This window comes from Necator americanus, chromosome II (assembly GCF_031761385.1).
Source record: "Necator americanus strain Aroian chromosome II, whole genome shotgun sequence".
Classification (NCBI taxonomy): Eukaryota; Metazoa; Nematoda; class Chromadorea; order Rhabditida; family Ancylostomatidae; genus Necator; species Necator americanus.
Genome location: NC_087372.1, coordinates 32,807,156 through 32,823,981, shown reverse-complemented (window position 1 = coordinate 32,823,981; position 16,826 = coordinate 32,807,156). Strand labels below are relative to the sequence as shown.

General features: G+C 39.3%; 1 protein-coding gene across 3 annotated transcripts; it reads right to left on the bottom strand.

Annotated features, from left to right (window-relative positions):
* Positions 1 to 323: 323 nt before the first annotated feature.
* Positions 324 to 15,872, bottom strand: RB195_020208 (uncharacterized protein; the record flags this gene model as incomplete). Of its 3 annotated transcripts, XM_064188420.1 has the most annotated exons (14): positions 324 to 431; positions 2,444 to 2,498; positions 4,629 to 4,705; positions 4,778 to 4,860; positions 5,382 to 5,506; positions 5,565 to 5,800; positions 6,035 to 6,170; positions 6,732 to 6,859; positions 9,082 to 9,184; positions 9,255 to 9,325; positions 9,716 to 9,796; positions 9,917 to 10,019; positions 15,230 to 15,263; positions 15,833 to 15,872. In XM_064188420.1, the coding sequence occupies 14 exons, from the start codon at positions 15,870 to 15,872 to the stop codon at positions 324 to 326; spliced, it is 1,380 nt and encodes a 459-aa protein (XP_064044300.1). The 3 variants fall into 3 exon arrangements, with proteins under 3 accessions (XP_064044300.1, XP_013293639.2, XP_064044301.1); XM_064188419.1 differs by lacking the exon at positions 2,444 to 2,498 and having other exon boundaries at positions 428 to 431; XM_013438185.2 differs by lacking the exons at positions 15,230 to 15,263; positions 15,833 to 15,872 and having other exon boundaries at positions 9,917 to 10,018.
* Between the last annotated feature and the right edge of the window lie 954 nt (positions 15,873 to 16,826).

The following is a 16,826-nucleotide window of genomic DNA, read 5'->3' as shown; positions in this document are numbered from 1 at the left end:
ACTAAGAACGTTTGTGAACTTTCGCAGCCACATGTTTTCCACCGTAGTCTCACTGTTCCTCAATAACACTCGTGCACATTTGCCGAAGTTTTCGTTGTAGCCAAGATTTATAGCACATTGCACATTGTTTTCATGAATGAAAATATTTCTAAGAAATCCTGCAAAATATGTATATGTACGGCTAGCCTCTAACAATACCTAACAAAGCACATCACTTCTCACTCTGAACAAATCAAAATAATACAAGAAATAGAAGTCCAAGAGCAAAGAACAAGTTATTGACAGTTATTAGTGATCAAACTAGAAACCTCTCTGAAAAGCAGCTAATTTATAGGTTCTCCCACTGCTTGACTAATCCTTTTGAAAGAGGATGATTGAGCCGAGGGCGAAGCGATGCGATGACCACGATTGTGTTCTTGCGCTTCGATTAACTGAAACTGGGTTTTTCAGATTCATCGTCGCTGAAACAAAAATAAGTTTTACTAAAAACTTTTCCATATGCATATATAAGTCATAGGCTCGTATATCCGAAATTAGTACTAGACTAATTCGTGGCAGATTACTGCCAACGTCTTCTCAAAGTGGGAGAAAAGTTCATATTGTGGCAAACACAAATATCCAATATGTACGCCTCTGGAATCATCTTCTACGCTGTGGATTTTGCACCTTTTCTGTCCAAAGTTGTGTCAAAGAGATATAAGTTGAAGATCTCAATCCTGAAGAAGTAAATGGAAAGCTTTGTTTTAATATACGATAAGGTGGAAGCTCATTTGAACACTTCGCCTCTTTAACATTTCCATTCCATGTGAAACACTGTTTCGCAAGCACTCCGTTCAAGACGACCTGATTTCTAGTCAAGACGACAACGAGAACGACAATGAAGCACGGTGCAGTTGCGTAAACGGCTGCGCTCGAAGCGCCGCGATGGAGCTTGCGGTTGGGTTCGAGATGGGACCATCGCGATCAGCCCCGATGAATGGTGCTAGCGAGCGTCACCCCTTGATGCTAATCGCTGCGCTTTACCGCACTGCATCGAGCACAACCGCTTGCGCAAGTGTACCGAGCTATATTTCATTTTGACCCTACTATAAGTTCAACATGACAGTTGCATCCAAAACGACTGCACACAACGTTTTCAACTGCACGCATGAACTCGGACGTATCGTTGCAGTGCAACATTTGGCTAATTGTAGCCGATGGGTCTCACCATTCAGAGGTTGACTTCAATTTTGTTGAAGAGGCACTCTTCTCGCGTTGTTTACCCAGCCCGTTTACCCTACCCTAGAACGGGTAAGTGTCGTTCTCAGATATGTGCACGGTTCTCACCAAGAATGTCTAACGGTTACAGATAGCTCGGCTCCTCTAATTCAGCCATAAGTTTTTTTTAACTGAGTTGCATAGCTATGGTGAGAAAAAAGGATCTAAGCGCAGACGCTTCAGATAGGTTTGCGAGGTGGATGATGTAGTTGTCAGATGCTGATGAGATAAAAAAATAATCGATCTAGAATTAAGAGGAGTATAACTTTTTCGTTTGCTCCCAACGTATCACATCGATAAAACTAACGGTATTTTTAAAGTCAAAACTACTGAACTCCTCTTGGAAAACAGACCATCTGGTCGAATATTCTAGTCTAGGTGAAGTTTTAAGAAGTTCAGTTTATTCCTGGACGATTTGCATCTCCATTTATTAGCGTTGGCTTAAGGGAAAAGCGCCAAAACGCGTAATGAGTGCTCAGCGTAAGGTATTAAGGACGATTTGTCCCTGTTGATACGCTCTTCGAAGATTTAGATCGCAATCGCGTTAGTACAGATTGAACGTAAAATGCGACAGAATAAAGCTGTGCTAAAATGAACCGACAAATAATTTTTTTAAAGCTTTCTGGTGCCAGGCGAGCTGGACGTATACCACGGAGCCTACTTAGATGTCCACATTAACTCTTCTTAAGGATAACCAAGATCAAACCCTATGCGTTATATTTCAATTCAGGATCGCATGAATATATGAACGCATGTGCCGCTTATATCATGAATTGCAGGGGAGTGATTTTATCCTCCTAAACAAGTCTCGTATGAATTAATTGACACAAGACGGATGAAAGGTTCAGTTGGCAGTGGGACGGTTTCAAAGCGATCCTGCAGTTGCAGGCGAACCTCTCACCAACTGCGCCACTCCCAAAATATTGTTAGATAGAATTAATTTTGAAATGAAATCGCTGTGATAATCCTCAAGCCAACAAGCCTTCGCAGTTATGAGCAAAATAAATTTTGAAAAAAAAGACTGGAAAGCAGTTCAGTGTTACAGCAAATAAATAAAGAACAAGAAGAAAACATGCAGTGAAAAATCATAGCCACGCAGCAATACATTTAGGAACCCGATTTAGCGCATTTAACTCGAGGTTAAGCAGATAGAGCTCAACACAACAGCGCTCACGTAAATAATTACCTTCTTTGTTTCAGATGTAAGATACGCTGGTGATTTTGTTCGGTAGCTTGGCACCCTGCAAAAGACAACCTTGAGGGAATGCACTTAGAGCTGTATATCGCATGGATTTTTATCGAATAAATCGACGTTTACAATAAATCCACACACTACCCAGCCGAGATGGAACAAAAAACGAAAGAGTTGCTGATTGATGTGCACTTCACAGCTGCATAGTGTACGTCGAAAGTGTGCGTAAACTATATGTGTAACAGAAAATCAAAATAATTGTTGCGGATTTCGATTCGAAAGTCGGATATTTATCCTAAAAGGGGTACTTAGGATTTCTTTAACCTATAAACATAGCATGTTTAATTTTTGGGCTTAATCCTGGGGACTTCTAAAGAAAAGAAGTATTCCGCAGCACCGACCGAAAAAATGTCCGCTATTTTATGTCTCCACCCTCAGACCAATTATACTTAGCTGACGGAGGTGAAGATCTTTTTAAAGGTCTCATGAAATAATCATCCATTCCATATTGAAAATTTAGCAACAACATTAGTTTGAATTCTATCAATTTACACATCTAATAAGATATCTGCAATATTTTACTGCAACTTAGCATAAAATTCCAGCCATAATAATCTAATTCATCTCACAGCATTATTCTTTCAATTCAAACCACTAGTTTTTTTCTTTTTTGAGATTTTTTCCCAAAAACCATCAGCTCGATGCAATGCAGAGTAGAGGTGAGAAAACTTTTCTTCCTACGTTCGGACCCAATTTGCAATATTTCGTGGCCTCTCTTGCAGCTCACTACATATCCTAAAATAACCTTTAGTTTGCAAGGCTTAGATCACACTGATTCATGAAGGTGAGTTCTGGCTTGCGCTGAACTAGATAAATGTAACTATAAAAACTATGGAGGAAAACAAATTCTCATTATACAATCCCATAATCTTCTCAATTTTTTTCTTGGTCAGTTTTATTCACATGAAGCTCTACTAAAATAAATAAAAAAAACGTTACGTTATTTACTTCGATGACTAAAAGTTTAACATCATTCACTGAACTAAAAAATCGATATCGACACCTATCATCTCCTTCCGCTTAATAACAAAACTTGTACAAGGAGGCTCCTTGAACCATTATTACACTCAGCTCGGGAGATTCTAGCAAAATCTGCTTTTGATTATAAGAAGTACATATTAATCACTGCTTCAATTAATTGAAAATTATAAATTGTATGCCAGGATTAACACGGCCCCTAACATTCTATATTCAACATTTGTAGAAAATATCTCCTCGATCTCCATATTCAATATGTGTAGAAAAAATGATTAGTGGCATTGAAAAAAGAAACCTTCCAAAGAAATTATTAGAATCAAATTATTGTGTACCTTGACAAAAGACGTTTTCGACGAATCTATGTATATACGTTACTTCAAGGAAAGGTTATTGAAAAAACGAAGAGAATTAACTCGAGTCACCAAAAGTTTTCAAAGTCCTACTAACATCCGATGGATGATGGTACAGATGTGCATATTAATGTGCATCATTTCAGAAATATTCAAGTTTATCTGCTCACCGAAATAGTTTGGCGCCTATAGCATAAATTACTTGGTAGTTATCCGGAGTAATTTCTAGAAAAAAAACACATATGCACCTGGATATAACGCAAATAAATACAAATACCAAAACAAAAACGACGAAAAACAACAAATTATGTAAAATAAGTGGACATAGACCTAAATACTCTAGCATATAAATACAATAATACAGTATAAAAAACTGATGTAATAATAATAAATGTAATAATAAAGTAATATAATAATGTAAAATGTAAATACTCTCTCTAATGTCTTCCCCTTGTAGCAAATAAACACAACAAAAACGAAAAGTGATTAAAAAATGATTCTTTAGTCTAAACGCTGGCTCTCTTTCACACTCTTCCCTTTTTAATCGATTTTGTGATTTTCCCAACCGCTATTATCAACATGGGAACAAATGCCGTTGATCCATTGATCGATGTATTAACAAGAAACACGAAAAGATTTCGGACGAAGATCAGCTTATTCAACAGCTCGATCTGTCTACTGTGTGTACTGATCACTAAATGATTTGGGAATCTTAACTCTAGCTCTCAAAATCTGAACTTCTATGGAACTAAACAGAATAAAAATAGATTTCGGGGCTAAGATCAGCTTACTCAATAGGTCGTCCTGTCTGTTGTGTGTACTGCTCAGCTGCTGACTCCGCGGAATAAACATTCATTGGAGAATTATACTGAATCAAAATTAATAATTTAAGTTTAACAGCATAATTTAAGTTTGAAAATTTTGTACGTGTGGCACATACCTGTAAATGCTGAATATCAGCGTAGGGAGAGAGTAGCTGCCGTGTCCGTGGCGATGGCGAGTGGTACAGAATTTTTGTTCCTCCTAATTTTGTATTTTAGAAGAAAAAAAAATTGTACAGGGATAAAAGTAATGACTACTAGCTATGAAATAATAATAAAATCTGTCTTTGATAATTCTCCTCCATAAACTGTTTATTCGTTTTTACGGGAGGGTACATATTAGAACATGTGTAGAAAAAGTCCATCCAAACACTATCCACAGACCGTATCCAATAAAATTCCTCCCGTTTGATAAACGCGCTCCAGCGGAGAAAAAAAAAAGACCTTTTGGCTGTATACGTTGCTATCCAATAAAAATTTGTCCGTGAACAAACGCATCACACGGAGGAAATATGTTTCCACGTGGGAAATGCAGCGTTTGAAATGTCTCTGAAACTGAAGCAGACGGCTGGGTTCGGCAGCGAAGTGCCATTGCACCGAGCCAAAAAAATCGGATAGCACGATTAAAAAATGAAGTCACCAATGGTTTCGTTTCATCGTACCTATCCTCCCAAAGACAGATACATTGAGCACGTGCTCAGAATATTATCATTCTTAATCTACCTGGAGAAACGGCACTAGAATGTAATGAAGGTGAAAGTTGCGATGTTTGAATGAAAGTCGCTTGATTCAACGGCAGTCCACCAGAACTTGGCTTGTAGGCAGTGGTTGTAACACCATTGTTGAAACTAAAATTCATAAATTTTGCAAGAAATCGTATATTCAGAAAAAAAAAACGACTTTCACCTATAGTTTTGAGCTGCTGGCGGTTGAATTGTTTCCGAAGTACGCGAAGTTTGATGTCGTTGGGCACCGAAATTTGTCGTATACGTAGGATTTACGTTTGAAGAGCCTCTGTCGCCGGCTCCACTAGGTCTTACATTGTCGCCAGAGGTAAACCCAATTCCATGAGGTCTTACATTGTCACCAGGAGTGAAGTTAGTTTTAGTATGGATGGAGTAGCCAGGAATATGCCCGTTACCCTAAAAATAGAAGGGTTTATTTTGCAAATTACGAGACAAAGATAAGCCCTTTGCAAAAGTGCAAAAGTTAAAAAAAATGAGCAAAGAACCAGTAAGGCATCTCGGAGAGCTGTAATATAACTTCACATAGAAAAGAAAAGGACTATTTTAATATCGTAAAATTTGTTAACTGTAAAAAAACTTCTAAAATTGTAAAATTGCAAAATTGTAAACGAAGGAAACAATTAGACTCACCTGCGATTTTGAGTTGCTCTGCGTTTTACTGTAGCTGGATTGTTCCTGCCGAGAATATGTGGATGGACTATGGTACATCCGTGGCTGACTGTTTGTAGCCACATAGCTGCCATAATGTGGTGCACCACGAGTCGAACTAGATATCAAAATGTTTCCGTAAAACTTATGTTTTTAAGTGAACAATGAGTCTATGGTGAAAATATGGAAACTTTTAGGTGACGATGAGTCTTTAGAAACGGGTCTACTTCCCCCAGAAAATCTTCTGGTTCTTTCCGGAAATACCCACTAAATCCATTCGATTAAGAAGAGCTCTCAGTTATTTGTATATTACATATTATTTTGTATATTTGTTTCCCGTTATCATTCTTTAAGAAAACGACTAATTAACTTTTAATCGTTAGAGGAGTCCTAAAAGCAGAGATTTCCGACGTTCAATCCAGTTGCTGAGCTCTTCGCCTCGTTTCTTTTTTTTTCTATCTGGCCGCACTGCTGTAACGCATTTATACAGCTACAAGTACTGCTTCAATGCTAGAAACCCATATATTTCGACCACGTGCTGGTCATAAAAAAATTCTGTTCAAAATGTGTTCCATTTACAAAACACTATCATAATTCACCGAACAAAAAACCACTAGACGACCGTCACAAGCAAATTTTGCCGTAAATGATTTTCCGGGTTCCTTGAAAATAGGCTCACCTTTGCGTCGAGTAATTGCTCTGATAGTTCGACCGATACGGCACTGACGTACTTCGTTGGTTCGACTTATCCCATGAGGATTTCGTATGCGCTGAGGTGGAACGGCCGTAGCTATTGAGACCGTAATCCTGAAAGTGTTCACTTATCAACAGGACATCCATGAACGATGTTTTAGTTGTTTTCAAACATTTGTCAATTAGGATAAACTTATAAGACGAGCTGCTAGCATCAACATCACTTTCAGTGACAAAACTTAAGTGCTCCCGTCTAGTTTACATATCGCCTTCAAATTCCCTTCATGGGATTTCCTCGGCTCTATATTCGGCTCCAACTAATCCAACTGCAACTAAAAAAGGAGATTATTATGAACTAATGGCGTCCACCTCATAAATTTCAACCCGACAAAGAAAATCACATCATCGGTCCAATCAGCTACCGACGAAAAAAACGAAAGGATGCGATACATCACCCATCCAGACGTGGTGCTGAGGAGACACGACTTCGAGGGATCGGACAGACTAGCAAATTAGACACGGACGCAAATCGAAAACAGCTGATCATCCGGCGCCGCTGCTCCTCCGTCAACGCAGCCGCTGCGCGACCGCACCGTTCCCTATCACTTGGCGCCAATATTTCATCTACAGTTCTAGTTTGATGTTTTAGTTGTTTCCAAACACTTCACAATTTAGACAAACCAACAGAACGAGTCTATCGTCCGTCGGTGTTATTCGATCAATATTCATCCAGTACTGCAAACATGTCGTTCTCCACTAGACAAAATAGGGTGAAATGTAGTTGGGTGGCCACTACCCGTCGCCCTTATTTCTCAAAGTAAATGGGTAAATCAATTGGGACCCTAAGCCCTAAGCTTTAGTCTTAGAGAATCTATAAAGTGTAAACTAAAGTTACTAAGAGAAAAAAGTAAGTTAGAATGTTGAGAAATAAAGACCCCAGTGAGTGGCCCCCATGTACATTTTTCCCGACAAAATATGCACAGCAATCGTCATTTTCTACTCAACCAAATGTATGATGGTATCGTGTCTATTTGGTGACAACTTCTACCGTTATGCTGTCAATTCTGTAGCAACTTTCCAACTATTGATTTTATCCCCGAGGAAATTTCAGCAGCGTCCCTTCTTTTTTTTTTCGTTTCAAACGTGGAGCGCCGAACAGATCGCAAGCGAGAGGAGAAAGCAGGGAGAAATGTGAAACGAAAAAGTTGTGCACATTGTAATCTGAACGCCATAGGGTCCCATAAAGAATATGTTGATGCAAGTTTTCGAGAGGAACGGAAGAGATGTTTGCATCGTTTGGAAAGTAGAAAATCCCTCGAGAAATCCCATAAGACAATCAGTTCTGCTTCTTTTGCTACCAATACACTCTAAATTACATCAATTCATTTTTACGCAAAGAACTGAAACCATTCAAACGCAGCGTATCAAGAAATTGAAGTGGAGTGGGAATCTGATGGAAGGCATAGAATTCGGGGTATGAATTATGAATGTGAGATTGGTTGCGCTCAATTTCACTTAATCGTCCTAATAGGCGTGCGAACGGTATTTCTTCCTACGAGGCATGTGAGAACGGCCCAACCTTGCACACGCGCCGCATCCACGAGCGAACGGTCAAAAAGCAATGCGGGCTCTTCAGCAGCCTGTCCAAGTAAGACCAATGAAGGGGGTGTTTTGCAAAGGGGAGGGTGTGCAAAGGTGGTGCGTTCTAACGTGCCTTGTAGGGAGAAACACCGTTCACACACCGCTTCTAGTGCGATAAGGGGGAACTGAGCGGCACCACGCTCATATTCGGAAAATCTACTTTCGAAACTCTATGTTTTCCATCGGAGTTCCATCTGAATCAATTTCGTGATACGCTTTCTCTAAGTCTGGTGTTAGGCGAATGAACTAAACACTTGTAGTTCACAACAACACTATTCTACCGCATTCATCTATATTATCTATGAAAGCACATGTTTAATTTCGACTGCAAGTTTACGTTCCCGGTCTCTAGATAGGACTTGCTCCCGAATCCTCCTTAAACGTTTTCCGGTTCTCATTGTGTTGTGAGCGGTAGGAATTCGTCTAGATTCACACCTTCCAAGTGATTCTGCAGTGTGATGTTACGCAAAAGACCACGAATGCTAGCTGTTTATTGCAAATCACTAACATAGCACATATGTGAAATCCTGGAAAAGCTGGGAATCGGTCGGTAATGATGAGAGATTTCTCCACAGAAAAAGAAAAGATGAAAAGTCAAACCGGTAAGAGGAAGTGGGTGTTTTTTTTCGATTATGTCATTTGTAAGCTCGTCACTCGTCTAAGCTCAACTAATAGTTAAATCGACCCAAACGAACACCGCCAAATCCAGAGCCGTATCCAGGTTGCATATCGTCAACGACCAGTTTGTTGTCCTGCTCGGTGAGAGTCCACGGTAGGCAAGTGTGTGATGTCACGAACCTAAAATCCTCTTCTTATCAGCTGTTCTTCATACCCTTTTTTAGGACTAAAATCCATAAAACGAACTTACCGTCTTAGATTAAAATGCACTTCTTGGTAAGATGAGTCGATGATGTTGTTCGCCTCGTTCACGCCCATATTCTAGAAATATTCAGTATTTAACTGCTGATGTCACCTCGGGTACGGTATTGATGCCCTGCCGATAACGATCCTCCAACTACCCTCTCTGTACAACTTGAAAAATATTTTCCTCACTTATTTGTTCTTATCCTTCACGGAGGACCGAGGACTACAAGGCACCAGCATCTAAGGGAGCACCTTTTCTCTTATATAATTTCACATCGCGTATGATTTGTCATGTTAAAGTAAAAGCCTTTGCGCTTGAATAAAAATTAAATTATTAAATTTAATGAATAATTAACCAATAAATTACTGGCTAATGAATAGCACAATTAAAATTAAATTACGTTTAAAATTCGGAGCTCAGAACTAAGGCTTCGTTTAAAATGTCCCTGGAAACGAAGAACACACCATAGCATTTCTTCCACAAACAGCATCCACTTCATCGCCGCTTTTCATCCCAGCCTTATCCGAAAGAGAGTCCTTGTCGACCTAGAATCAAATATTTTTATGGTAGGATACTGTAGCTATGTTGCGCCAAAACCAGGATTATCGTTGAACATGGATGAAATCGTGAAAAGTAAATTAGTGAGTGTTCAAATCGTCGCTGACCGTTGCCACAGTGATTCTGTTCCCCTGCTGACGTAATGTGAATCCCCATCGAATACTAGGATCACTGCGGTTCATCCGCACCGAGATTGTCTCGAACGACATCCTGAAAGCTTTACAGATTTTCAGTACACAACTAGTATAGTGACAAGTAGTACAGTTATTACAAAATTTCTAATCAGAAGGTTCGAGTAGCAGAAAAAAATTGTAAACCTACTATATTGGTGACAGTATATATGACAAAGAAACGAGAAGAGCCATTGAGACAAAAGTGGACGTAAACAATAAGCTAATTACTTAATACTGCTCGTAATAGCTTAAGGTGCAGCTACTAAAAAATATTTAATTCACTCCTATCAATTTGGCAAAATTCTACTAGAAACCGTCTTCATTATGGGCCTATGGTATGGAAATAAATGATAGAAATAATGCAGAAAAAATCATAAGTCCTTTAAAATACTTCCAATAAAAAATTTTCACATGAATATGTTCAAAAAACTATGAAACAGTGGAGCCTGCTCGTACTTTTCGAACTACAAAAGATATACATTTTCTTATATCTACACTTCCTTTTCTATTACTCATTTACTTCATGTTTATTACTTTATCTGAACATTCTTTTCATCTCTGATCCTTATTCATCACATTGAAATTCATACGTTCGTTTTAAAACATTTATACTGTATATTTCCTTCAAGGATTGCAATGCTTTTGACCTTTTCGTGGTCGTAGCTCACGGTAAGATCCTCAACTTAAACTTTTGAGGGCGGTTTCAGGAACAAAGTTGGGTTCAGGGAAAAAAAGAAGACAAAGTAAAGATAGTGGAGGTGAGCTCCTATAGAGGCTACCACATAAAATTCTCCGGTATTCAAGGGTCAACTTGTGGAACTTTAGAACCATCCAGTAAGAATGATAGAGAATATATCACAACATTGGGAGGACATATGGAGACAAAACACAGGAACCATGAGAAAGGACGTAAACGAAGAAATTTCCTGGCATAAATTGGCTGACGTAAGCGAACCTTTTGTATCCAACCGCCCCTAGTCATAATTAGTTTTAGAAAAAATTTGCGGGCGCTTTTAGCGCCAGGCACCATCCTCGCAATACCCATTGCAGCACTTTTTAGAAATCGGCTGACGTTCGACGCAGCTCTTTCTCATCGCCGACCAAATTCACTAACGAGGTGTTCTAACGATCTTTTTTTTTCCTATCAGCTCGTCAATCGATAATATCATCGTCAGTAATATCTAACGTCAACCCTTTCAAATATTTCACTGTCGCATTTACAGAGTTTGGATATGAAGGACAACTTGCACAACACTTGTACTATGTATTTCCGAAAATAAGACAAAGAGAAGAAAAAATCCCCGTTCTCCTGGTTTTGGATTTAACAGAAGGATCAGAGATGGAATTAAATATTGTTTTCTTTTCGCTCGTAGAGTTTTAATTTAAAAAAAGAGTTTAGTGTTGTAACAGTACTAATAGGTCTAAAATGAAATCCATCCATTATCCATGAAAAAAGCAAATGCGCATTATGAACGATTTTAACTAAATTAGCTTAGATAGTACAGAAAATTTATGATTCTTTGTAATACATGAGGTAGCAGTTATCTATACATTAGAAATAAGAAGGATGGCGATCAAATCTATCAATGAGTTTTGCTCCTCACGTTTTATGACCGTTTCATGAAAGAAACATCTCTTCTATGGATCTAGAAGAACCACGAAGATCGGCTCAGTTGCAGAAGCTCCTCTGAGTCAAAATTTGAAGTGGTTCCCGAGAAATCGTATCCAAATCAAGTTGCTGAAATCAGGAGAAAAGCGAGGAAAAAGAACCGCCTAGCTTTTTTCCGTTTGGTGGCTATAGCCGACTACAGGCGATTATGTGATTCAGAATGGCTTCTACTACCAGTATTGAGATATGTTCGCAACGGAGATTAATGCTACGCAGAAGAGCGTAAAAGCTGTCGAGAGCCAGTTAGTGGCTGCTGGGAAGAGCTCAGATTGAAGATAACCCCGTATGTTCCCGTATTCAATGGCGAGCAATAAACACTGTAAAGAAAGCGCATAAAGTAAAGTTCGTAGGCCTGATTAATCTCTTTTAGGGATGAGACCTCTATATTAAACTTCAATTCAGAATTGTTCCAGGTTTATGAGTGCGTGCGCAATTTCAGAGTGAGCTCCGTGACCAAGCCGAGCTGTATTAAAGGCATCACGGCACGAATCTGGGGTGGTGCATATTTCAGGTGGGTTATGCCTACACGGGGTCGTAGATTACGGAGAGTAAGATGATTCCGTCTATTTCTTCCTAATTGCCGTAAAAAAAACGGCCCGTAAGATGCACTGTGTCCACAAGACTGGCGCGCTCCAGTCGAACTCGTTGTAGAAAATAGCGCCCCGGGACGCGCGAAGCCGCATCTTCCGGGCCGTTTTTTACGGTGATTAGGAAGAAATGGACGGAATCACCCTCCTTCCCATAATCTACGACCCCGTATAGACATAATACACCTAAAACCCGCACCACCCCAGATTCGTTGGGTGATGCCTTTAATTCAGTGTTTTTTTTTTCTTTCCAGACAAGTATGATCCCAGTTCATCGACCCTGAAGGGATGAAAGGACTGGATGATCTCAGACCGTCGACTGTGCAGTCCCAGGCAAACCTCTTACCAACTTCAGAACAAAAGAAATTCTTTAAAAAGTTTGTAAAATCATACTGAAAAAATCCTGGACGACTGAATTAAGTTACCGTAGATGCGCTTCCATCATCAACATCCATGTTCCTGTTCATTTTAAAAGAAATCAATACTTCAGTTGTTAGTCGAGGGAGCTCATCAGGAAAATGCTGTGGTAAGTAGAAAAACCCATGGAATGAGTTTGGTTCAGATTGATTGTTGGGATATGTCAGTGTGGCCGAGTGGTGAGTTGTTAAGAAGTGATGGAATCGGAACAGATGGGATTTATGTGCATCACGTAATCGTTTTTATTTCACCAAGATACTGTGTAAACTTCGCCGAGCTTCCTATTTTAACTACCATTTGGCCATCTTACGGGGTTATCAAACCTATGAATGTCCAGAAATTAACGATGTGACCCAAATAGATGCCAACATTGTTTCCAAACGACCAACTATATGTAGAGAGCTGGAAAAAAACCCGTAGAAGAATCTGCAGATTCCTGTGCACATCCCGATAGGAATCGCATGAGACAGGAACTCAATCACAGAGCAGCGTTCCTCCCGCCTTCGCCAGCTTACACCATCATTCATCAACTATTTTTACAGCAACAAATGCCTCGACACTGAAATAGAATCCTCCCGTACACAGAAAAGTTGCTTGGTACAAGCGGATAGCGTTTTATGAGATAGTTTACTGTACCATAAGGGCAGCTTAGCACCAAATGGCACTAGCGGTTTTAAAATGCACTTTTAGAAGCATGCGATGTTTTCTTTGCCAGTTTGCCAACGGAAATTGTGATACGCAGTTAAAACCATGCTAATGAAGATCTCTTTTTTAATTATAAATAATTAGTTAATGGAAAATGATGGTGAACATCAAATATGTATGAAACGAAGTCACAGAAAAGATCGCTTCCAAAAGCTTTTTTTTTTTGAAAAAGAAATTGTTCTCGATCAAACATCACCTGACAAACGCTAATCATCACCGTCAGACAGATGTCAAATTTTTGCATATTCAAGCATTTCTTCTTCCTGTCTATCTTTTTTTCGTTTTTCGATGATATCAAAACTTTAAAAAAGCCTCACAGCAATATCCTTTCCCTCCTCAGTCAAATGAGCTTCACTTACCCAAGTACTGATTAAAATCTTGGTTTCTTTACCTCAGACCATCAATTTTCCCCATTCCCTATTATGAATGAATTATTATTATGAATTACTATAATACTATACTATACTATTACTACATTATTACTACTATGAATTATGAAATTTCCTTATTATGTTTTTTTTCAACGCAAGCAATCAAACAAACTCTTCAGCCTCATTCTTCATCTTCAAAAATCTTCAGCAATCCGACCTGCATCCGTAACTCCAACCTCCTAAAACGTGAGCGAGTCCAAAACCATCTAAGAGTATCTCTGACGCACGAAATCTATGCCGTTCGTAGCAAAAAAACCAAACTTGCAATGTGTATAATTTGAGTGAACGATACATTTCCAAAAATATAAAAATCAGCAACTGACACTTTAAAAAAGACGCACTGCCAGGCGCTCAGAAACACAGCTTTTGATGGCCGCAAACATCTGCGTTGTGACGTCTCAGCGGACAAACGAATAAATCTACGCCTACCTCCATGATCCTTATTCAGGATGCGGAACTTAATGCTCCGCTAAAATTATCATGATCGTAAGAAAAAGTAGAGATGATGAGTAACAGTTTTATGCTAGGTAATCCACCATAATCATTCCTAAAATAGGATGCCTAGAAATTTCTGAAAATTAGCTATATTTATCAGAAAACTCATCAGAAAATAGAGGAATGGCAAGAAAAGTGAGACAAAGAAAGTGTTGTCGAAGAGGTTGGAAGAAATCGCTGAGAAAAGCGAAAGAGAGAAAGCAGCGCGCTGAAGGTAAATCGCATGTGAGATGCATAGGCGGATCGCAGAACACATGACGCTCGGCAATGTTCAGCATGTGCCACTGATTCCACCCAGAAAACACCTAACACAACATAGATGTGTTGGGAATCAGAATAGCAATGTTTTAATGCAAAACATTCTACGTCTAATAAGAGAACGTATTTCTTCCTAAATATCAATAATAACAATAATAGTAATAATAATAACAATACTAATACTAATACTAATACTAATAATAATAATAATAATAATAATAATAATAATAATAATAATAATAATAATAATAATAATAACAGTAACAATATTAGTATTAATAATAATAACAACAGTAACTTTGGGAAAGAAAAACAAAAAAGCATTTCCCAAGTCTACCGCGTACATATTACCTAGTCTATCAGTCAGTCTATTACAACTTCGTTTTTTTTCGTCAGAAAAACAAATTCTAGTTTTTCAGCAAACTCCCTGTACTATACAAGTATGTGGATTAGGTACGCCTCCGCAAATTCGGTTCCATATGATACCGTATGAACAGCACCAAATGTAACCGACAAATATTCAATTAACAATGTCAAGAAATAGCCAAGATTGTTAATAACAGTCTTTATTAAGGGTGTATCGGCGTTGTCGCCGACGTCAGAAAATTTGCAACGAATACTTGCAATCATTATGCCAAGATTCAATGAGGTTGAACTTTTACGCTTCTGTAACCGACAAACTTACTCAATATCAGATGTCAAGCCGAATCTCCAGCTGGCTGGTCGTTAGGCGGATGAAACGCCAGGAAACAGCTTCCGTTATGAGTCCGACATGTCTTCAACCACATTCATTCCCCCAAAAAGAGTGAAGTCATGATCGCACCACTTTCGGCCATCAATCCGCGTGTAGTTTTTCCTAAATAAAGTAACGTTTGGCGAATATATTGCTTATTTGTGTATTATTTGAAGAAATCCATTTATGTACCATAAAACATAAGCAGGAAAGAACTAAGCTAACTAGAGTCCGCCTAAATTTTGTACAGCAAAGCTGGTCTTGTTTAACACATTGTGTGGTACGTCGACAGGTCATACTCCTGCTGCTAAAGGTGAAAAATCCTAGCGCGTGATCCTCTTCCCAAACCCTGAGCGTTACAGCAGATAAACTGTTACCAGGGTTTAAAGGCAGCATACCACGAATCTGAGGCGGTGCGGATTTCTGGTGGAGCATCCGTATACGGGGTCGCAGATTATGGAGACGGGGTAGTTCCGCTCATCTCTCCCTGCATCACTACAAACAGCCACTTCCAGAATGCTGTTTTGTACGACGTCGTCTATTGCAACGCTCCACCCTTTGCGCCGCCTCCGCTCTGCGATTCGTCGAAAATCATTTGGGACTGCCCCGATAAGCAGAGAGGGATGCTAGGATGGCGCGCTGCAATAGAAGGCATCGTACAAAACAGCATTCAGGGGCCGGCTGCTTGCAGTGATTCAGGGAGGGATGAGCGGAACCACCTCGGTCTCGATAATCTACGATCCAGTATACGGATACTCCACCTGAAATCCGTACCATCCCAGATTCGTGGAATGTTGCCTTTAAACGACCAACTTGAACGAGAACGGACGAGTCCATTAAGGGCTCTGGGCGAATGCGTGGGTGGCAGCTCAAATGGAAGGACTTATAAACCTTGCTAACCTTGAACTGCTAACTACCACTAACTGCAAAAAAGCAAATTATAATGACGAACTTTACAAAAGAGAATAAATAGGGTATCCGAGACAACTTTTGACCTCGCTCACACCTAGAATACTAGAGAAATTCAATTTGAAGAGAACATCTTTGAGTTTGGAGGTAGTTATAGTAGTTTGTAGATAATCTAAGCACAAACACATAAACAGTTTAGCAGGTGTCAAAAAGGTAGACATGACTGACTCACAGCTGTTCTTGTCTGGAGGATTAAATACATCACTCCACGAATCTGAGATGGTGCAGATTTCAGGTGGAATATTTGTATACGGGATGGGAGACTACGGAGAGGGGGGTGATCCCGTCCATTTCTTCAGATTTTTTCTCAGATTTGTGGAGTGATGCCTTTAAGAAAGAGAAAGGTAACCCGAAGGTTTATCAAAACAACCAATAAACTCGCAATTAACCAAAACCACATCTAATTTTTGCTACGTTTTTATTATATGTGAACGGGATATCGGGATTAATCTTTTTTAGGGATGAGCCTCTACGTTAACATTAACGTTAACTTCAACACTCCAGCTGCATTAAAGGCATCACCCCACGAATCTGGGGTGCTGCAGGTTTCAAGTGCCTATACGGGGTCTTAATTTATGGA